The sequence below is a fragment of the Somniosus microcephalus genome, unplaced genomic scaffold (genome assembly GCF_052327205.1).
Source record: "Somniosus microcephalus isolate GS21.2 unplaced genomic scaffold, FLI_Smic_1.0 unresolved_chr1, whole genome shotgun sequence".
NCBI classification, from domain to species: Eukaryota; Metazoa; Chordata; class Chondrichthyes; order Squaliformes; family Somniosidae; genus Somniosus; species Somniosus microcephalus.
In genome coordinates this window covers 128,425,734-128,446,552 of record NW_028225179.1, presented here as the reverse complement: position 1 = coordinate 128,446,552, position 20,819 = coordinate 128,425,734, and the positions used below count along the sequence as shown (strand labels likewise).

At 49.2% G+C, this 20,819-nt stretch overlaps 1 protein-coding gene across 2 annotated transcripts; it reads right to left on the bottom strand.

Moving 5' to 3' along the window:
* Positions 1 to 4,501: 4,501 nt before the first annotated feature.
* Positions 4,502 to 19,053, bottom strand: LOC147095843 (RNA-binding protein 4B-like). Of its 2 annotated transcripts, none has more exons than XM_085974848.1 (4): positions 18,803 to 19,053; positions 12,300 to 12,606; positions 8,310 to 8,870; positions 4,502 to 6,810 (listed from the first exon to the last, which is right to left on the bottom strand). In XM_085974848.1, the coding sequence occupies exons 1-3, from the start codon at positions 18,905 to 18,907 to the stop codon at positions 8,317 to 8,319; spliced, it is 966 nt and encodes a 321-aa protein (XP_085830974.1). In that variant the 5' UTR covers positions 18,908 to 19,053; the 3' UTR covers positions 4,502 to 6,810; positions 8,310 to 8,316. The 2 variants fall into 2 exon arrangements, with proteins under 2 accessions (XP_085830974.1, XP_085830975.1); XM_085974849.1 differs by having other exon boundaries at positions 8,799 to 8,870; positions 18,803 to 19,049.
* Positions 19,054 to 20,819: the final 1,766 nt, after the last annotated feature.

Below are 20,819 nucleotides of genomic sequence, written 5' to 3'. Positions count from 1 at the left end.
AGAAGCCTCAAAACAGTACCTCATGATCAACATAAGAACATAAGAAATAGGAGCAGGAGTAGGCCAATTGGCCCCTCGAGCCTGCTCCGCCATTCAATAAGATCATGGCTGATCTGATCCTAACCGCCAATCCACTATGACAGGACTATCTCCTGAATCTAACAGAATTAGACACACGAAACGGGAGCAGGATCAGGCTACACGGCCCCTGGGCCCACCCCGCTACCCACAGGGCCATGACCTATCCGAACCTAGACTCATGTCCAAATTCCTGCCCGCTCCCCGTAACCCTTAATTCCCTTTTCTTCTAGGAAACTGTCTATTTCTGTTTTAAATTTATGTAATGATGTAGCTTCGACAGCTTTTTGGGGCAGCATATTCCATGGACCTACCACCCTCTGAGTGAAGTAGTTCCTCCTCATCTCAGTTTTGAAAGAGCAGCCCCTTATTCTAAGACTATGCCCCCTAGTTCTAGTTTCACCCATCATCTGGAACATCCTCCCTGCATCCACCCGATCCAACCCCTTCATAATCAACACTCATAAAGGTCTCTACCAATACAACCGGCTGGTGTTCTGGGTAGCATCAGCTCCGGCTATTTGGCAAAGGGCAATGGAACAAGTCCTGCAAGGGATTCCAGGGACCCAGTGTTATTTGGACGACATCCTGGTCACGGGCAAAAATGACAGTGATCACCTCACCAACCTGGAGCAGGTGCTCACTAGATTGAAGGAATATGGGCTCTGAGCTAATTGCCACAAATGCGAGTTTTTCCAGAAGCAGATCTCGTATTGTGGCCATGTTATTGATAAAGAGGGGTTACATAAGTCCCCTGAAAAGATTGAGGCAGTAGTCAAGGCTCCAGCACCGGAAAATGTGTCACAACTGAGGTCGTTCCTCGGGCTGGTGAACTACTACCATAAATTCTTGCTGAATTTGTCTACCGTACTACACCCACTGAACACCCTACTGCAAACGGGGCTACCATGGAAGTGGAGTGACGAATGTAAATGAGCTTTCCAGAAGAGCAAAGCATTGATCACATCAAAAGTGGTGTTGGCTCATTTCAACCCAGCACTACCAATTCGGTTGGCGTGTGATGCATCACCCTATGGCATTGGAGCGGTGCTGTCGCACAAATTCCCGGACGGCTCGGAGAGGCCAGTAGCCTTTGCGTCTCGGTCACTAACCTCAGCCGAGCGTAACTACGCCCAGATTGATAGGGAGGCCCTCAGCCTAGTGTGGGGAGTGAAAAAGTTCAATCACTATCTGCACGGGCAGAAGTTCACCTTGCTGACTGACCACCAACCACTTGTCTCCATCTTTAATCCAAAGAAGGGCGTTCCGGTGATGACTGCGCAACGGCTACAAAGATGGTCCCTTTTTCTAGGGGCGCACCAATATGAAATCGAGTATAAGGGCACGAAACAGCATGGAAACGCTGATGAGCTATCACGCCTGCCACTGCCTACTGCGGAGGAAGCACCAGCAGTGGATCCTGTCGAAATATTTAATTCGACTATAATTGAATGCTTGCCAGTAACTAACGCTGGTATAGAGGAGACCCGAAATGACCCGACACTGTCTCGGGTATATGATTTGATGGTGAAGGGATGGCCAGCACATGGCGACTCACTGTTGCCAGCATTCTCATCCAGAAGAGAACAGCTGTCAGTATGCCAGGGGACCTTGATGTGTGGATCCCGAGTGGTAATTCCACCCAAGTTAAGGGAGAGAGTGCTCAATGAGCTTCACGAAGGTCATCTGGGAGGGGTGAAAATGAAAAGCCTTGCTAGGGCTTATGTGTGGTGGCCGGGGATCGATCAGCAAATCGAGGACCTGACAAAGAGCTGCTCAGGATGCCAGAAGGTCCAAAATGCACCACCACATGCCCCTCTACACCCATGGGAGTCACCCTCATCTCCATGGCAATGGGTGCATATTGATTTTGCTGGTCCATTCATGGACTCAATGTTTTTAATAGCCGTGGATGCACACTCGAAATGGCCTGAGGTCAGCAAAATGTCCTCCACCACCACGGAGAAAACTATTGTAGTCCTACGGACCATTTTTGCCAGGAACTGCTTGCCAGAGCAGATTTGCTCTGATAACGGACCACAGTTTGTGTCCGAAGAGTTTCGAAGATTTATGAAAAGGAATGGGGTAAGGCATTACACATCCGGCCCGTATCATTCAGCCACAAATGGATTGGCTGAGAGGTTCGTACAAACCTTTAAAAAAGCAGTAAGGGCCATGTGCGATGACGACATTCCACTGCAGCATAAGGTGGACAATTTCCTGTTAGCCTACAGAAATGCGATACATACAGTCACCAACCAAACTCCGGCCATGATGTTCTTTAACCGAAGGTTGAGATCTCGTCTGGATTTGCTCAGACCAAATGTACGAAGAGATGTTGAGAGTAAGCAATTCCAGCACATCAATGAGAAGCCGACAAGGAGCTTCAATGTAGGGCAACCAATCTTGACCCGCGACTACCGAACAGAGAAATGGCAACCAGGAACAATATGCACACGGCAGGGGCCACTAATGTACACAGTGGACGTTGGGGAGAGCATCGTGAGACGCCATGCTGACCAGATCCTAGAGTCACAGGAACGAGTCAACCCCATGCCTCGCCCATATGTACCTGGTGATGAACCCGACGTACAGGTAGCATCTACCCCAGAAACAGTAGCATCGGAAGCTGATGAACCGACGACAGGGGGCCAGAATCGCCTCCGCACCAACAGCAAGACACTAGGGAAAGGCGCTATCCAGGAAGGATCAGGAAGCCTCCCCAAAGACTGAATTTATAAATAGACTATTTTCAGCTAATGTTGCATGTTAAAAGTGTTAATTGTAATTAGTTTGATATTTAATTGTTAAATGAGTGTTATGGTACTGTTACTCTAAAAGGGGAGGAATTGTAATGTATGTACCTTTAAGGGGGGAACTACTTTCTACAGCTCATGTATACTGTAGTACCAGCAGTGACCACACCTGTATATAACACTGAGTAGTAATCTGTTGTTTCAGTTGCAGTTTGAACCACGTTGAGTAAACACCTGTTGTACCGTTCTCTGCAGTCCTTTTCTTATTATTACACGGACGTAACAGTATCCATGCCCTTAATCCCATGGGTTTTAATTTTGTTAACAAGTCTATTACGTGGTACTTTATCAAATGCCTTTTGAAAGTCCATATGCACAGCATGAACCCCACTACTCTCATCAACCCTCTCCAATACTTCAAAGGATATAATCAAGTTAGTCAAACATGATTTGCCTTTAACCAATCTGTGCTGACTTTCATTTATTAGCACATACTTTTCCTAATGCCAATTAATTTTGTCCCACATTATTGTCTGTAAAAGTTTACCCACCACCGACGTTAGGCTGACTGGCCTGTAATTGTCGGGTTTATCCCTCTCCCCTTTTTTGAAGAAGGGTGCAACATTTCCAATCCTCCAGTCCTCTGGCACCACCCCCACATCTAAAGGAGGGTTGAAAGATTGTGGCCAGACCCTCTGCAATTTCCACCCTTACTTCCCTCAGTACCCAAGGTGACTTTTCTACTTTGAGTACTGCCAACATTTTAAGTACCTCTTGATCTGTTTTTATCCTATCCAATATTGCTACTACTTCCTTCTTTACTGCTGCATTGGCAGCATCCTCTTCTCTAGTCTTGACTGAACCAAAAGATCTTGATATCAAGGAGGAAAGAATTTGAATTTGCATAGCATCTTGCATGTCCTTAGGATGTCCCAAAGCACTTTACTGCCAATGAAAATACTTCTGAAGCATGGTCAGTTATGTGGGCAAACTCAGCAGCCAATTTGCGCCAAGCAAGGTCCCACATACAGCAATGAGACAAATGACCAAATAATTTATTTGGGTGTTGCTAGTTGAGGGATAATGTTAGCCAGGACACCAGGAGAAGTCCCCATCTATCATCTCATCCGAAAGATGACACATCTGACAGTGCAGCGCTCCCTCAATACTGCTTGAACCCACAATCTTCTGACTCACAGGCAGGACTGCTACCACTGAGCCAAGGCTCACATCAGCAAAAAATTAACCTAATGTTGAAAAGAGACAAAATTCAATAATCAGTGGTGATGGTTGCAGTTCTGCAGTTGTGAGTAGCAGAGCACAGGACTCAGTTATGTGACCTCTGCACTTCGTAAGTTTTAAAAAACACTTTCAAGAAACTTCTCTCTCCGCACATTCTCCCCCAAATTGTTCTTTCCTGAAGGACAGTTCCATGGGTGCCAGTGCTCGTGGAGGAGTAGCCCACGAGTCAGCACTTTCAGCAAAGGGTGGAGTGGAGCACGAATCAGCAACAGCACGAGTCAGTAACATCAGGAGAGGAAGGGGAGCAGCACAAGTCAGTACCTTCAGGGGTAAGGGGGCAGCATGAATCAGTACCGTCCGCTGAAGGGGCACGAGACAGCATCTTTAGACAGGGACAAAAAATTGCCAAAAAACAAGCCAGCCAGTTTGATTAATTTTGAACAATTTAATACGAACTATTCATTTTCATTCTTTTCTCTACATATTTACACTTTTTTTTAAATATAAGCGTTCCTCCTCTCTCCGCTCAGTTTTACAAACCTGGTATTGCCGTTCAATCTACAAAAACAATTGTGGAGGGGAAACAAAAATCAGCTGCACACTACTGAAAGGGTTTCAATTCCAGCAAGAAGTTGAAGATACAGGTGCCACTGACGGAATGTACAGGCGGAAAGTCGTTCGCTGTTTTTCAAAATGAAACCAAAAGTATTCACTTGCCACCCAGGTCATCCAACAGTAATGGCCCAGAAATTCGGGTCTCCACGGGTGAGTACGCATGGGGTACTCACGTGTAGGCCCAATGGAAGTGCCAGTTTCCTGCATGCACTGCGCATGCGCGGGAAACCGGCACTTCCGTTCCCCTGAAAGAAGGGGTTCAGAGTTCGAATGCGTGCGCACGAGAGGCAGCGCGTGCGCATCGAACTTACGTTTTTTTTGCAGGTTTTCCCGGGAGGGTAAGTCTCCAAAAGTTACACATAGAAAAAGCAGTCGCAAGGCCTGCTTTTTACAAGGTAAGTGGTGAATTAATTAAAAAACATTTTTTCCACAGGTTTATTATTTTTAAATACTTTAAAGAAAGGTAAGTTTATTTTTAGCCGTTAGAAAATTTAAAAAATTTCAAAAATTTAAATTGTTTAAAAGTTATTTCATGTAATTTATAGTTTATTTAAAAAATGTGTTGTTTTTAAAAAATTTATTTGAAGATTTAGTGATGTTTTGGGGCTTGTAGTATTTATAAGTTTGACAGCCCTTCCTGTCAAACTTATTAATGAAGCATTCCCTGCTCCGATTGGCTCCCCACGGCCCACGTGATCCCAGGGGACGCATCAAACTAACTGCGCCCCTGGGATACGCAAGCACTGCGCGCCGGCAGTTGGAGGAGGCCCAGGATCGGAATCCCACAGCTCAACGGCCGGCGCGCAAGGTAAGTGCAGGTCGGGGGCTTACACCCGCGGGAAGCCCTCGACCCGAATTTCTGGGCCAAGATCTTTGCACAGTGCAGTTTCTGCCTCAAATGTCCCACCTCTATTGTGCATAGCACCTCCACTGTCTGAGGCTCTTCATTCTGCACAATCGCCTGCACTTATTCAGTCAACTCACCTGGATGCGGTAGCTGAAGAGAACTATAATTTTGCTGAATGTATGTGGCATTTCATTGGTGGAATGTGAAATGGTAGAGTGGTGTCTAAATCCCACAGTGAACTCTTCCCAACAGACACACATGCATACGCCCATACATGCCTAGTCGGGCACCTTACTAAATGCGTTTTTGCTTTTCCCTTTCCCCAAAAAACAGTAGTTGTAATCTTCAAGTTCTGCTGACTGAACAGGATACTCAAAGATGTCCCGTTGTCACCATCAAATGTGATTCACGGATCCGCGGTCAGCCCTGTAACACCCTTCTGATAAGGTTCATGGCTCAAAAACTCTTAAGCTACTGTGAGTTTTCCAATTGTTAAACATGAATGTGAACAACATTGAACAAACAAGCAAGCAACACTAAACTAACAGACAGGCAAACATACCAGAACTTGACATCCTGTTAGAACCAAAGTGCTTCTTTGCATTATAATCAAGGATGGATTGGCATTGGGATAACTGGTTTGGCAAAGCAAATCATCTGGCTAATTTCTACACTTACCACATCTAGTGCAATTTTCTGACAAGTACTGCGTTTTGTACACAAAGTTCCAAAGGCCGGTGAATATGCAACTTACTGTGCAGATCTGAGTGCCAAAGAAACACTTGCCCTAATGAAAATGTATAGCAATGTGCCACTTTAACACACAGATCAGGCTTATTACGGCACTACACCTTTAGGATGTGCACTGAAGTATAGCAATGCGTCTGATTCACGTACGCAAGGGATTTCACCTACCCAGTATTGATGTGGTAACCAACAGGTACAAGTTGGGAAGAGAATTCCTTTAGGGAGAGACAATAAAATCATCTCAAAATGGACATCCCAGAAATTGCAAACCAGTAACCTACTTCAAGCTCTTTTCGGTTTTTAAAAAAGAGAACCTGTTGAAAGTTGCAGGAGAAGGTTAATGACAGCTTTAATTGGACAATGCAACCTGAACTTTGGAGCCATCGTGGAGTGTTAACCTCAGGATTGTTTTAATATCACACCCGTGTCCTTCAGCACAGATGTCCGAGGCAGGCGCAGTCAGTGCAATGAATAACACAAGGCTTTTTCACGTGCCAGTGAGTCCGAGTCGCTGTAGATTTGAACCTGTAAGCAGAACGAACACGACATTTTTGATGAAAGTATTTCGAAACAGATCACCTGTCAGATCTTCTGCTAAATCTGGTTTCACACTAGTCATTTATTTTTTTGCTCCTCCCCATCTTCCCTTAAAGATGCTGACTCCTTGATGGGGTACGGGCAATGGGTGCCAGTCACCTGATACCTCCACACGTGGCCATTCTTCACCTGAGCCCAGATAGCAAAAAAGTCAGCACGAGATTTGGCTCCAGGTGTATCACAGCTGATCCTGTCCTCACCGAACCTTCACATACACTTCCCAGCAAGAGGCACAAGACAGTGATCGAAAACCTCAGCTAACTTTCCCCCCGTTTCCCCCACCCTACCAAAGCCTGGGAACACAGAGGTCAATTGTACGACCGTTACTGCTATCGAAGCAGAGATCGGCTAAGTAAAGACCGGGGATGAAACCTGGAACCTTCCTGGCTCAGGACCACAGCAAGTGCTCACGGTCACCAACAAAGCCTAGATGCTATCTTAAGGACAGCAATCTGCTAAAAAAAAATTCACCTAGCATCAAATGCTTTACACTGTGAGCGCACAATTAAAAGCAGTAATGAACAGCCCAGAGATTGTGGTCACAAAATGTAAATGCCAATGGACAAGCAGGTGGGCTCCAGTGTCAAAGTGTTTATAAAGTATAGTAGGTTACAGTGCTCGTAAAATACATCAGGAATGGGGTTTTGTTTTCCTGACATTCTTCCCTCCTCTCCTGAAAAGCACTGACTCATTCTTATGGTTCCACAGACACCTCACTTAAGTGGCCATTCTCCATGCGTCAGTCTCAGTGAACGTTGGGTGATTTGGTCAAGAGCATTACAGTTCACCTGTACACTTGCAGAAGTCACTGAACAGTGATCATGACCTGGACTGATTTTCTGCTCCCCAGCCCAACATCAGTGGCTAAATGCATTGACCAGTGTGATGCTAGCCTACATAAAGCAGAAGATCACAGTTCCATCCCAAGTCTATGCTGAGTTAGCTGACCCCAGCTACAACAGAGGAAGGGGTACTACAACCGGCCTCAGTGTACCTGGGCTAGCATTATGAAACCATAGCCAGTGGTCCTAATCCTGATCACTATCCAGTGAACCCCGTTGGAAGGTGTGCAAGTTTGGATGACAGCCAAGGACAGGATCAGGCTCCGCAGTGATGTCCTCCACAGTCAAGTATCCTGCCACCACTCATGGTTTAGCGTCACAGGTGAAGCAAGTACTAGAGGGCAATTGGCACCTGCTGAATCGTACCACAGCAAGTGTCATTACCTTTAAGAGGAGAGAAGGGAATCCAAAGAGTGCAATAAGATGCGGATTCATTTGGGAGGGATTACTCGGCTCTAGAAATATTTAAAAGGCTGAAAATACTCAAGACTTTTAACAACTCACCTGCAGGAGGGAGTGGAAAAGTTTATTGAGGCACAATTACCAACAGGTTTACACTGGAACTGTGGAGAGAACCCGACTCACCTCTGAATCAGTACACAGAGTCGGCGCAAGTATCACTGGCCGAACTCGCCTGCTCATAAAGGGATCGACTGGACGTTGGAGACGGGGAAAGGTGTGGGCACGCCAAACCATCTCCGCTGCTCGAAGGAAGCAGGGGGTGCGGTCTCTGAAGAGGGCTCCTTTCCCGGCTGCAACACGCATTAGGCGGAGCCACATAGTGGTGCTCGAACCCACTGGGGACGGAATCGCTTGTGGAAGAGCCTACAGGCGAGTGCTGAGATGGCTGCCAATCAGAACTGGGCTCTCCCGCCGCCCCATATGGACGCGTCCGATACTTCGCGTAGTAATCGATGAACCCACACTGATCTGGGTCGCTGCAGACTGATTGTTCTTCACGTCCTGATACAGGTCGCAGGGACCCCGAGTAAGGGTTGGAGCGATCGCGGGAATACCCATCCTCCAAATCGCCTCGCTTTTTCGGACAGTCCGCAGACCAGTGGCCCTCCTTACCACACTTGTGACAATGTCTTCTGGGATCTTTCCACCCTTTGCTCTTCGATAGTTCGACATAGATGCGTTTGCCTTTAAAAAGGGAGGCGCAAGAAAAGTTTCTCAATTCAAATTCTTTAAAGATATCAGGTGGATCTCTTTATAGGTTATAATCTAATTATTTACACTCAGAACTCAATCCTATTCTCGTTAGCTCTAGGAACAATAAGCCTCCCATTTCCAAGAGAATGCTTGTCGTCTAGAATTCATGTTTAACTTAGTTTTCAGTGTTTGTGGGCTGATGCTTATACGTACAAAAACCCTGGCAACACATGTTCCAGGCAGCTATGGAGAACAAGTTTTGAAAGTGGGGGGCCCAGATGGTGCACTGTTAGGCATGAGCCTCAAAATTAATACTAGCAATGGTAGCTGTAAAACAATGCATTTTTTGAAATAATGCAGGATTTAATCTCTCCTGCCTTCCACCTTATCATAAACCTTCCCTTTTGTTTTTTCCTCCCCCTTTCCCTGCCTCTGTACTTGCTTAAAACCTGTTATATCTCTAACTTTTTCCAGTTCGGATGAAAGCGCAGTGACCTGAAACGTTAACTCTCTTTCTCTCTCCACAGATGCTGCATGACCTGCTGAGTATTTCCAGTATTGATTTCAGATTTCCAGCATCCGCTGTATTTTACTTTTGTGGAGTTAAGCAGGGTCTGCTTGGGCTAGGTGGCTCCAAGATGACATACCAGGTGATGGAAGATGAGAACCAAGTCAACCCTCTGTCAGACTCTGTAATCTGATGCACGAGCCAGGCAGGACTGCAGTCCTCCAGGACCCTGTTAATGATTGTCAACAACAAACCTGGCTCATTAAGATCTGAAGCGATAGGCTGGTTGCTGGCAACTGGGACTCTTCCCACTCCATTCCAGATATCCCTACAAGCCAATGTCTAAATGCATAGCGTGGTCCTGGCCAAAAAGCAGCAGGAAGTTTACCAGGTTACCCAACAAATGGGTAAGCAGCATGGTTTTAGCTGAACAAACTCCTGCAGCAAACCCCTGTACACATGTGAAAGTCCCTAAGCCTTGGCCCTACCAAGCTACCTAAGCACTCTGGACTTGGGTAGCTTTCACCCTACATATCAAGCAACAAAAGATATGCGCGAACTCGAGCAGCGATGGTTTTCCACACATCTCAGACTGCCAGCTGACCAAAAATAAAAATACCAAAGCTCTCTGGAAAACTAGAGTCTCAAATCTTACTGTCCTTCTGTTGATGGATTTGCAATGAAATTGGGCTTCAAGGAAAAAGTTGGAAAACAAACGGTTTCAAGTTTCAAAAATCATCTTTTAATCACAGGGCAATCAGGAGCCCTGTAAACAGCATGGTAAAGTTGAACACAAGACCTAAACATGTGGGGCTTATCCACGGTAAAGTACAATATTGAACGCTTAAGTAAACCGAGGAAGGCAACACTGATCCTATAGTTACAGTTCTAATCACCTGAACTAAACGGAAGACAAATGTACACATGCCTGTGCCAGTCACCCCTCCTTATCGGGTTAAATGCTTCAGAACTGGGTAGAGTCAGTCTGGGAGCAAATGTTTGGAATTGATAGCACCATGCACACGTTGAATGGGGGGGGGGAAATGAGGCACCATTCCTCAGTCATTGGGTAAATTTAATATGAACTGCACAATGTCACAGGCAGAGAGCTCGACACAAAAATTTGCTCTCGGTAACTAGCAGTTCAATACAGTAAAGTAGATGAACAAAGAGAAACACTGGGTGTATGCAGATACACCAGCCTCCTTTTAGGACTGCAAGGTCATTCACTCGTCTGCATCATCCCTTGGAACAGCTTCACAATCTGGGAAGCGGACTGCTGAATATCACAAAGAAACCTTAGAAGCTTAGAAGAATTTCTGCAGCATCGCTACACAGACCCTACCTTACTGAACCGACAGCAGCTACAAGGGTGCGTATCTCAACAAGTGTTACATCGCTTCTTCAGCTTCCAACTGCACATTCTGGGGTAAGAAAGGAATCTTGCAACAACTGTGCAACATGGAGCAATTACCCGAGCAAGTGAGCCATTGGTCTTATTAAGAGGGCAAAGGGGAACTGTCAATTTACCAGATATACCACAATATCAAGATCATGCGTCACTATCTAGACTTTTAGCTCCGTTAGTCATACAGCATTACCTAATTCTCCCCTACTCTCTCACTGGGGTACAATTCCACTCTTTCTGTATTATGGTTCCACAGTCAAAGGGTGCCCTCTGGTACCTCACCTATTCTTCTTCTGTGAGGCTAGAAGTATGCCTTAATTTTTTTTCCACAAGAACTGCAGTATGGAAGGAAGTCATTCGACCCATAACATCTTGCTAGCTCTTTCAAGAGAGCTATCTACTCAATTTCCCTGCCCCCCTCCCTATATTCTATCATACTTTTCTTTTCCAGGTGCTTATTAAATTCCCTTCTAACTGATGTTATAGTATCTGCTTCAATAACCACTCGTGACAAAGCATTCCTGTTCTAATAAGCCTGTGTGAAAACATAATTCTAATTTCCCCCTTAATTCTTCTGTTGATAATCCCCAATCCATGTCCTCTTGTCACCAATTCAGCAGCCTGTGAAAACAATCCTTCACTACTTGCTCTCTCAATGTCTCTAAGAATCTTGAAAGTTTCGATTTGAGCCATCGACCTATCCAAGCAGCCTTTAATACTACATGCCACAATTTTCACAAGTCTCCTGCCTTCAAAAGATCCAGATAGGGAACACTCATTGTATTCTTCTTAGCTGTATACACTATGACTTGCTCAAAAAATTCAAATACATCCTGCCCTTTGTAAATCTATGCTAACTGGTGCTCGTTAGGCCATCTTTCAACTGAACCACTTGACGTGAGGACAGACTTAACTGGTGAAGGGCAGGAGTCGCTGGTAAATTTATATTTGTCGCCATCCTAAAAGTAAACTCCGCTGTGAAAAGTGAGTGATGTGTCTTAGTAGGTATGGTGCTGGACCATACAAACTGCAAAGGTCCCTGCTTCAGTCCACAGTCTACACTGAGTTAGTTGACCTCGGGGAGGTGAACAGTTGGGGTCCTACCATCTGGGATGGGGAAAAATACAGCGAATGCACCAGCTCCTCGTCACGATCCCCTGTCCCCTTACGAGCAGTGCAAGCGGGGTAAAGACAGGATCAGGCGTGGCTGCAACATCGAGTCCCATAGTTGAGCAGCCTGCCGATACTTGCTGTCAAGGCTCATACATGTAGAATAACCAAATGAGCGAGGTACTGAATGCCATCAGCATCCCTGGGACTGTGTCCAGCAGGAGTTAGCACTTTCAGGAGAAGGGGAGGAAAGTAGAATTTAAAACAAAAAAAAGTGAACAGGATGAGGAATAAATCTTTGACAGGATTCTGACAGGAACACACCTTGAGGGAAAATAAAATCCTATTACTGGAGAAACTGTACAGCCACCCCACCATCCCCCAGTTAGTTCACCTTTGAAATCGGTGTCACTAAGAGCCCTCATAGCTTCTTTGGCATCCTCCCCTCTCTCCATCTCCACAAAGGCATCATTCTTTATAATCCTGCATTTGACGACGGGTCCATATTTCTCAAACATAGCGCTCAGCTCTTGCTTGCTGCAGCGGGAGCTGACGTTGGCGACATGCAGCTTGGAGGAGGATATAATCTTGCTCTTGCTGAATGCCACAATAATGGAGAATCCCCGAAGCTTGTAATGATTCAGGTGGGAGATCGCTCTCTGTGCTGCCTCCACATCTTCCATGTGCACAAAGCCATAATCCTCCAAAAAAAAAGGAAAAACTAGTTTACACCTGATCTCTTGTTACTTCGTAGCAAATCCAAAGCTTCATTGATAAATACCTTGCACAATTAATATATGAGTCGCACAGACCAGGGAAGCCCCAGGTTCAATCCCCAGTCTGCGCTGGTCAGCTTAAACTACAATGTGGGGGGAATACCATTTACTGCAAGCCCTTGGGAGGGTCAGTTAAAATAAAGTCAGCCAGGTTTTTGATTGAAGAGGAGAGAAATTAATAAAAAAGAAAAGCAGAAAGGGGAGGCCGAGGGAAACAGGGATGAGAAAAGCGTACAAAGGAAATGATTGGCGTGTTGGGAGAGAACAGCTTGGATGCTTCAGTCACTTGCTGTGAAAGCTGGCTGTTCCCAATGATACAAACACAAGACTTTGACATTAATATGTAGATAATATCAATATGTCTTTCTTAAGCTCACTCAGGTCCAGAATTATGATTGTTTCATAACCAGTCCCGAGAGACTGAATTACATAGGAACATGAGGAGGCCATTTAGTCCCTCCAGCCTGTTCCACCATTCAGTGAGATCATGGTGATCTGAGACCTAACTCCATATATCTGCCTTTGGACCATATCCCTTAATACCTTTGGTTAACAGAAATCTATCAATCTCAGACTTAAAATTAACAATTGATCTAGTGTCAATTGCTGTTTGCGGAAGAGAATTCCAAACTTCAACCACCTTGTGTATAGAAGTATTTCCTAATTTCACTCCTGAAAGGTCTGGCTCTAATTTTTAAGACTATGCCCCCTAGTCTTAGAATCCCAAACCAGTGGAAATAGTTAACTGCCAACCCATCACGATGGCAGGGAAGGGGAGGGAAAGGTATGTAGTCAGCGGGCATTCAAGTTAGGCAAGTGATGGAAAACGTCTCTTCGATGATTGACAATCTCGAACGCCTGCAAAATCTGAACGCAAGTAAGCTGGTCCACAGCAGGGGATGTCCCGCATGGAGTCTCCGGGGGAAGGAGGTGACTGCCAGCACTAGGCTTGGGCAAAGAAATATTTTGGTAGCTATCGATCAATCCAACAGATCTGCCCGTTCCACTGCACTAAAGCCCATACAGAGGCAACGGCTCCACCGAGCGGATTTGACCTTACATATAAAACTATGGATGCTGGTCAGGTTTAGTTTTATCAGAATTGGGGAACTGCTGAGTCATTCATTATATTGTGAACTGAGGAGCTGTAGGTTAAATGTTGCAATCTAGTGGAAACTGCTGTCAACTTTTGCTGTTGTTTAATTTTTACTTCAATGCAAGCCCGATTCACAGATTATAGCTGAAACCACACAGCCCGACTGATCGATTATTCTTCCATAATCCAAATACATGGGAGGGCTGCTGTCGTATCCAATCAGCAAATTGCAACAAGAGTGTTCTGATTGACGTTGGGCAATGCTACATTACCAGATACTGGCATATAAAGTCACATCAGTTAACTGGGTGTGTGGGCTTATCTACACAAATGATTTTTGACACTGGACTCCAGAAAACCATCTGGTGCAGCCTAAAATCCTGAACACCTTCCTCATCGTCCTCCTCTTTCCTTTCCCGCCATCCATCTATCGGTCTCCTCCCTTCTCCTTCCCCTCCTTTGTCTCTCTCTCTTCCCCCCTCTCCTTTCTCCCCCTTGCCTCTGGTTTCTCTCCCCAACCCCTCTGGTTTCTCACTTCTGCCCCCTCTCTCCATCAATCGCTCTCCCCATCCCTCTGTTTTTCCTACTACTTCTCAGTTTCTTTCCCTCATCTGTCTCCCCCTTCCTCTTTTCCCAGTATCTCGCCATCACTTGCCCTCAGTGTCTATTCCTCTCTCTACCTGCCTTGTCTCTCTCGCTCTCTCCCACACTCCTCTCCCCCTGGCCGCGTCAATCTATTCCCTTCGCTTTTTCATCACTCTCTCGCCCCTCCACTGGTCTCAATCTCTTTTCCCCCTCCCCTGCAACTGATCCTCTCTCTCGCTCTCTGTACCTCCACCTCTCTCCCATTCCTCTCTCTGTACCCTCTTCTCTCTCGGCATCAATCTTCCCCCACCTCTCTGTATCTCCGTCTCTCTCTTCCCCATTCCTCGCACTGTACTTCCACCTCTCTCTCTCCGTCATTCACCCCATCTCTCTGAACCTCCATTTCTCTCTCCCTTTCTCACCTATTCCTCTGTCACTCTTCCACATCTCTCTCTCTCTCTGTACCCCCATCTCTCCCTTTTTTCTCTGTACCTCCACTTCTCTCTCTCCCGTTCTTCTTTGTGCCCCCATCCTTTCTCGCCCAGTCACACTTCCCCAGCTCTCTCTGTACTTTCATCTCTCTGCCCATCTCTCCTATTCCTCTCTCTTCATATTCCACTGTGTACACCATCTCTCTCACCCTATAATCCTTCCCCATCTTTCTCTCTCTCTCTCTCCATCTCCACCATTCCTCTCTCGGTTCCCTATCTCCCTGTCAATCTTCTCCATCTTTCTTGCTCTCTCTCTACCTCCATCTCTCTGTCTATCTCTCCCAGCCTCCATCTCTTTCTCCGTCACTCTCCACCATCTCTCTCTGTACCTCCATCTCCCCCATTCCTCTCTGTTCCCAGTCTCCCGATCACTCTCCACAATCTCACGCTCTGACTCTATCTCCCCATCTCTCTCTCTCTCCCCCCCATCTCTCCTCCCGTCTCTCGCTCTCCCCCCCCACCCAAGTTTCTCCCTCTCCCCCGTCTCTCCCTCTCCCCACCCAGTCTCTCCCACACTCCCATTTCTCCCTCGCTCTCTCGCCCCGTCTCCCCCACCGCACCCCCCGTCTCCCCCTCTCTCGCGCTAACCGCCCCCCCCCCCCCGTCAATCTCTGTCTCATTCTCCCCCCCTCCCCCTCACACTCCTCGTCTCGCTCTCGCCATCTATCCCTCTCACTCTTTCTTCCGGTCTCTCACTCTCTCCCCAACTCTCACTTTCTCCCACCGCTTCCCGTCGTCCCCCGTGTCTCCCCGTCTCGTTCTCCCCCCCCCCCCAAGTCTCTCCCTCTCTCCCCAACTCTCACTTTCTCCCACCGCTTCCCGTCGTCCCCCGTGTCTCCCCGTCTCGTTCTCCCCCCCCAGTCTCTCCCTCTCTCACACATCTCGTCTCTCCCACCCCCCCGATTCTCCCTCTCCCATACCCACTGTCTCTCCTCCCATCTTTCTCCTCCCATTTCCCATCTCTCTCATCCCGTCTTTCTCTCTCTGCCCCCGTTTTTCTCTCCCCCAGTCTCTCGCCCTCTCTTCACCCCGTCTCTCGCTCTTTCTCTTACCCCCACCCCGTTCTCTCGCTCTCTCTCCCCACCACCCCCATTCTCTCTCCGTCTCTTTCTCTCTCTTCCCCCCGGTCTCTCTCTCTTCCCCCACTCCCCGTCACTCCCCCCGGTCTCTCTCTCTTCCCCCACTCCCCGTCACTCCCCCCGTGTCTCTCTGCCCCACCTCAGTCTCCCTCTCACCACCCCTCCCCGTCTCGCGATCGCTCCCCCGTCTCTCTCTCTCTCTCCCCCAGTCTCTCACGCTCTCGCCATGTTTCGCCCTCCCCCTCACCCCGTCTCTCACGCTCGCCCTGTCTCTCCCTCGCCCCCGCACCGTTCCGTCTCACCCCCTCACCATTTCCGTCTCTCCCCTCCCTCCCTCTCTCTTCTCGCTCCTTCCCCTCTCTCTCGCTCCGCCCTCCCTCTCTCTCTCTCTCTCTCTCTCCTCCCTCCCTCCCCCTCCATCCCTATGTCTGTTCCCCATCTCCCTGTCAGTCTACAATATCTCTCTCTCCCTCCATCTCCCTGTCACTCACTTCCTTCCTCTCTGTACCCATCTCTCAGGTCACTCTCCACCATCTCTCTCTCTCTCTCTGTCTGTCTGTTTCTCTCTCGCCTGTGTCCCTGTCTCCCCATTCCTCTCTTTGTTCCCCATCTCCCCATCACTCTCCCCCATTCCTCTCTTTGTTCCCCATCTCCCAGGTCACTCTCCCCCATTCCTCTCTCTGTCACTCTCCCCAAATCCTCTCTCTGTTCCCCATCTCCCTATCACTCTCCCCCATTCCTCTCTCTGTTCCCCCTCTCCCAGTCATTCTCCCCCATTCCTCTCTCTGTTCCCCATTTCCCCATCACTCTCCCCATTCCTCTCTCTGTTCCCCATTTCCCCATCACTCTCCCCATTCCTCTCTGTCACTCTCCCCCAGATCCCCATCTCCCTGTCACTCTCCCCCATTCCTCTCTCTGTTCCCCATCTCCCTGTCACTCTCCCCATTCCTCTCTCTGTTCTCCATCTCCCAGTCACTCTCCCCCTTCCCCTCTGTTCCCCATCTCCCAGTCACTCTCCCCCATTCCACTCTCTGTTCCCCATCTCCGTCACTCTCCCTATTCCTCTCTGTCACTCTCCCCCAGATCCCCATCTCCCTGTCACTCTCCCAGATTCCTCTCTCTGTTCCCCATCTCCCTGTCACTCTCCCCATTCCTCTCTGTTCCCCATCTCCCTGTCACTCTCCCCCATTCCTCTCCCTGTCACTCTCCCCCAGATCCCCATCTCCCTGTCGCTCTCCCCCATTCCTCTCTGTTCCCCATCTCACAGAATCACAGAAACCCCACAGTGCAGATAGAGGCCATTTCGGCCCATCGAGCCTGCACCGACACATATCCCACCCGATCCCCGTAACCCCTACACCAACACATATCCCACCCTATCCCCGTAACCCCACGTATTTAATCCCCCTAACACTAAGGGTCAATTTATCATAGCCAAACAACCTAACCCGCACATCTTTGGACTGTGGGAGGAAACCGGAGCACCCGGAGGGAACCCACGCAAACACGGGGAGAATGTGCAAACTCCACACAGACAGTCACCCGAGGCCGGATTCGAACCCGGGTCCGTGGCGCTGTGAGGCAACAGTGCTAACCACTATGCCACCGTGCTGCCCTGTCACTCTCCCCATTCCTCTCCCTGTCCCTCTCCCCCAGATCCCCATCTCCCAGTCACTCTCCCCATTCCTCTCTCTGTTCCCCATCTCCCAGTCACTCTCCCCCATTCCTCTCTGTTTCCCATCTCCCTGTCACTCTCCCCATTCCTCTCTCTCTCACTCTCCCCCAGACCCCCATCTCCCTGTCACTCTCCCCCAGATCCCCATCTCCCTGTCACTCTCCCACAGATCCCCATCTCCCTGTCACTCTCCCCCAGATCCCCATCTCCGTCACTCTCCCCCAGCTCCCCATCTCCCTGTCACTCTCCCCCAGATCCCCATCTCCCTGTCACTCTTCCCCATTCCTCTCCCTGTCACTCTCCCTCAGATCCCCATCTCCGTCACTCTCCCCCAGAACCCCATCTCCCTGTCACTCTCCCCCAGAACCCCATCTCCCTGTCACTCTCCCCCATTTCCCCATCTCCCTGTCACTCTCCCCCATTTCCCCATCTCCCTGTCACTCTCCCCCAGATCCCCATCTCCCTGTCACTCTCCCCCAGATCCCCATCTCCCTGTCACTCTCCCCCAGATCCCCATCTCCCTGTCACTCTCCCCCAGATCCCCATCTCCCTGTCACTCTCCCCCAGATCCCCATCTCCCTGTCACTCTCCCCCAGATCCCCATCTCCCTGTCACTCTCCCCCAGATCCCCATCTCCCTGTCATTCTCCCCCATTGCTCTCCCAGTCACTCTCCCCCATTCCTCTCTCTGTTCCCCATCTCCCTGTCACTCTCCCCCAGACCCCCATCTCCCTGTCACTCTCCCCCATTCCTCTCTCTGTTCCCCATCTCCCTGTCACTCTCCCCCAGACCCCCAGCTCCCTGTCACTCTCCCCCAGACCCCCATCTCCCTGTCACTCTCCCCCAGATCCCCAGATCCCTGTCACTCTCCCCAGGTCCCCATCTCCCTGTCACTCTCCCCCATTCCTCTCTCTGTTCCCCATCTCCCTGTCACTCTCCCCCAGACCCCCATCTCCCTGTCACTCTCCCCCAGATCCCCATCTCCCTGTCACTCTCCCCCAGATCCCCATCTCCCTGTCACTCTCCCCCATTCCTCTCTCTGTTCCCCATCTCCCCGTCACTCTCCCCCATTCCTCTCTCTGTTCCCCATCTCCCCGTCACTCTCCCCCATTCCTCTCTCGGTTCCCCATCTCCCCGTCACTCTCCCCCATTCCTCTCTCGGTTCCCCATCTCCCTCCCCCAAGTCTCACCCTCACCTTCACCAGATCGCACTCGCTGACTCTGCCGAACTGCTCGAACAACGGCTGCACCTCGTCACGCCGCACCTCCGGGGGCAGCTTCCCCACGAACACTTTCACCATCTTCGGCCGGCCGGCGGGCGGCTGATCGTTACCGTCCGCGGAAGGGAGACGCTCAGAGCCGCGGCCCGACTTCAACCGCCCGCGACTCACAAAATGGCGGCCGAGGCCCCACCTTCAGTGGTCCGCCATTGGCTGCTCGCCGTCACTTCGCTTTCTGATTGGTTCGGCCCTCTGTCAATTTTTCTTCTTCTCCTCAGGCAGTCCCTCGGAGCTGAGGATGACTTCATTCCACATTAAATATGAGTTCTCAGGTGACTGATGAGTCCAATGCAGGACCTACAGTCTCTGTCACAGGTGGGGCAGACGGTGGTTGAAGGGGCGGGTGAGTGGGGTGCTTGGGTTGACGTGCGCTGCTTCCGCTGCCTGCGCTTGGCTTCCGCTTGCTCCCAGCGAAGAGACTCGAGGTGTTCGGCGCCTTCCCGGATGCTTCTCCTCCACTTTGTGCGGTCTTGGGCCGGGGATTCCCAGGTGTCGATGGGGATGTTACACTTTCTCAAAGAGGCTTTGAGGGTGTCCTTGAAGCATTTCCTCTGCCCACCTGGGGCTCTCTTGCCGTGCCGGAGCTCCGAGTAGAGCGCTTGTTTTGGGAGTCTCGTATCGGCCATGCGAACAATGTGACCCGTCCATCGGAGCTGATTGAGCGTGGTCAAAGCTTCGATGCTGGGAATGTTGGCCTGAGCAAGAACACTGACGTTGGTGCGCCTATCCTGCCAATGGATTTCCAGGATCTTGCGGAGGCAGCGTTGGTGGTACCTCTCCAGTGCTTTGATGTGCCTGTTGTACATGGTCCATGTCTCTGAGGCATACAGCAGGGCAGGTATCACTGCTGCCCTGTAGACCATGAGCTTAGTGCCGGGTTTGAGGTCCTGGTTTTCAAACACTCTCTTCCTGAGGCGACCGAAGGCTGCACTGGCACACTGAAGGCGGTGTTGGACTTCGTCGTCGACGTCTGCCCTTGTTGACAGTAGGCTCCCGAGGTATGGAAAGTGGTCCACGTTGTCCAAGGCCTTGTCGTGGATTTTGATAATCGGGGGGCAGCACTGTCATAGAGTCATAGAGTCATAGAGTTTTTACAGCACAGAAAGAGGCCCTTCGGCCCATCGTGTCTGCACCGCCCATCCATCCCTGTCCAGTCTAATCCCATTTTCCAGCATTTGGTCCATAGCCTTGTATGCAATGGCATTTCAAGTGCTCATCCAAATGCTTCTTGAATGTTGTGAGGGTTCCTGCCTCTACCACCCTTTCAGGCATTGAGTTCCACATTCCAACCACCCTCTGGGTGAAAAAGTTCCTCCTCAAATCCCCTCTAAATCTCCTGCCCCGTACCCTGAATCTATGCCCCCTTGTTATTGACCCCCCCACTAAGGGGAAAAGTTCCTCTTTATCTACCCTATCTATGCCCCTCATCATTTTGTACACCTCAATCAGGTCCCCCCTCAGCCTTCTCTGCTCCAAGGAAAACAACCCCAGCCTGTCCAGCCTCTCTTCATAGCTGAGGCGCTCCATCCCAGGTAACATCCTGGTGAATCTTCTCTGCACCCTCTCCAAAGCAATCACATCCTTCCTATAGTGAGGCGACCAGAACTGCACACAGTACTCCAGCTGTGGCCTCACCAGCGTTTTGTACAGCTCCATCATAACCTCCCTGCTCTTATATTCTATGCCTCTGCTAATGAAGGCAAGTATCCCATATGCCTTTTTAACCACCTTATCTACCTGTTCTGCTGCCTTCAGGGATCTATGTACATGTACACCAAGGTCCCTCTGACCCTCTGTACTTCCTAGGGTCCTACCACTCATTGTGTATTCTCTTGCCTTATTTGTCCGTCCAAAATGCATCACCTCGCACTTTTCAGGGTTAAATTCCATTTGCCACTTTTCCGCCCATCTGACCAACCCGTTTATATCTTCC

What these genes read in the sequence shown, in the direction of transcription:
- LOC147095843 (XM_085974848.1), bottom strand. Translation starts at nt 18,907, where the DNA reads ATGGTGAAAGTGTTCGTGGGGAAGCTGCCCCCGGAGGTGCGGCGTGAC. An exon ending in GCGAGTGCGATCTGGTGAAG is followed by an intron (nt 12,607 to 18,802) that starts GTGAGGGTGAGA and finishes TTTTTTTTGGAG; the next exon opens with GATTATGGCTTTGTGCACAT. An exon ending in TAGTGACACCGATTTCAAAG is followed by an intron (nt 8,871 to 12,299) that starts GTGAACTAACTG and finishes CCCTTTTTAAAG; the next exon opens with GCAAACGCATCTATGTCGAA.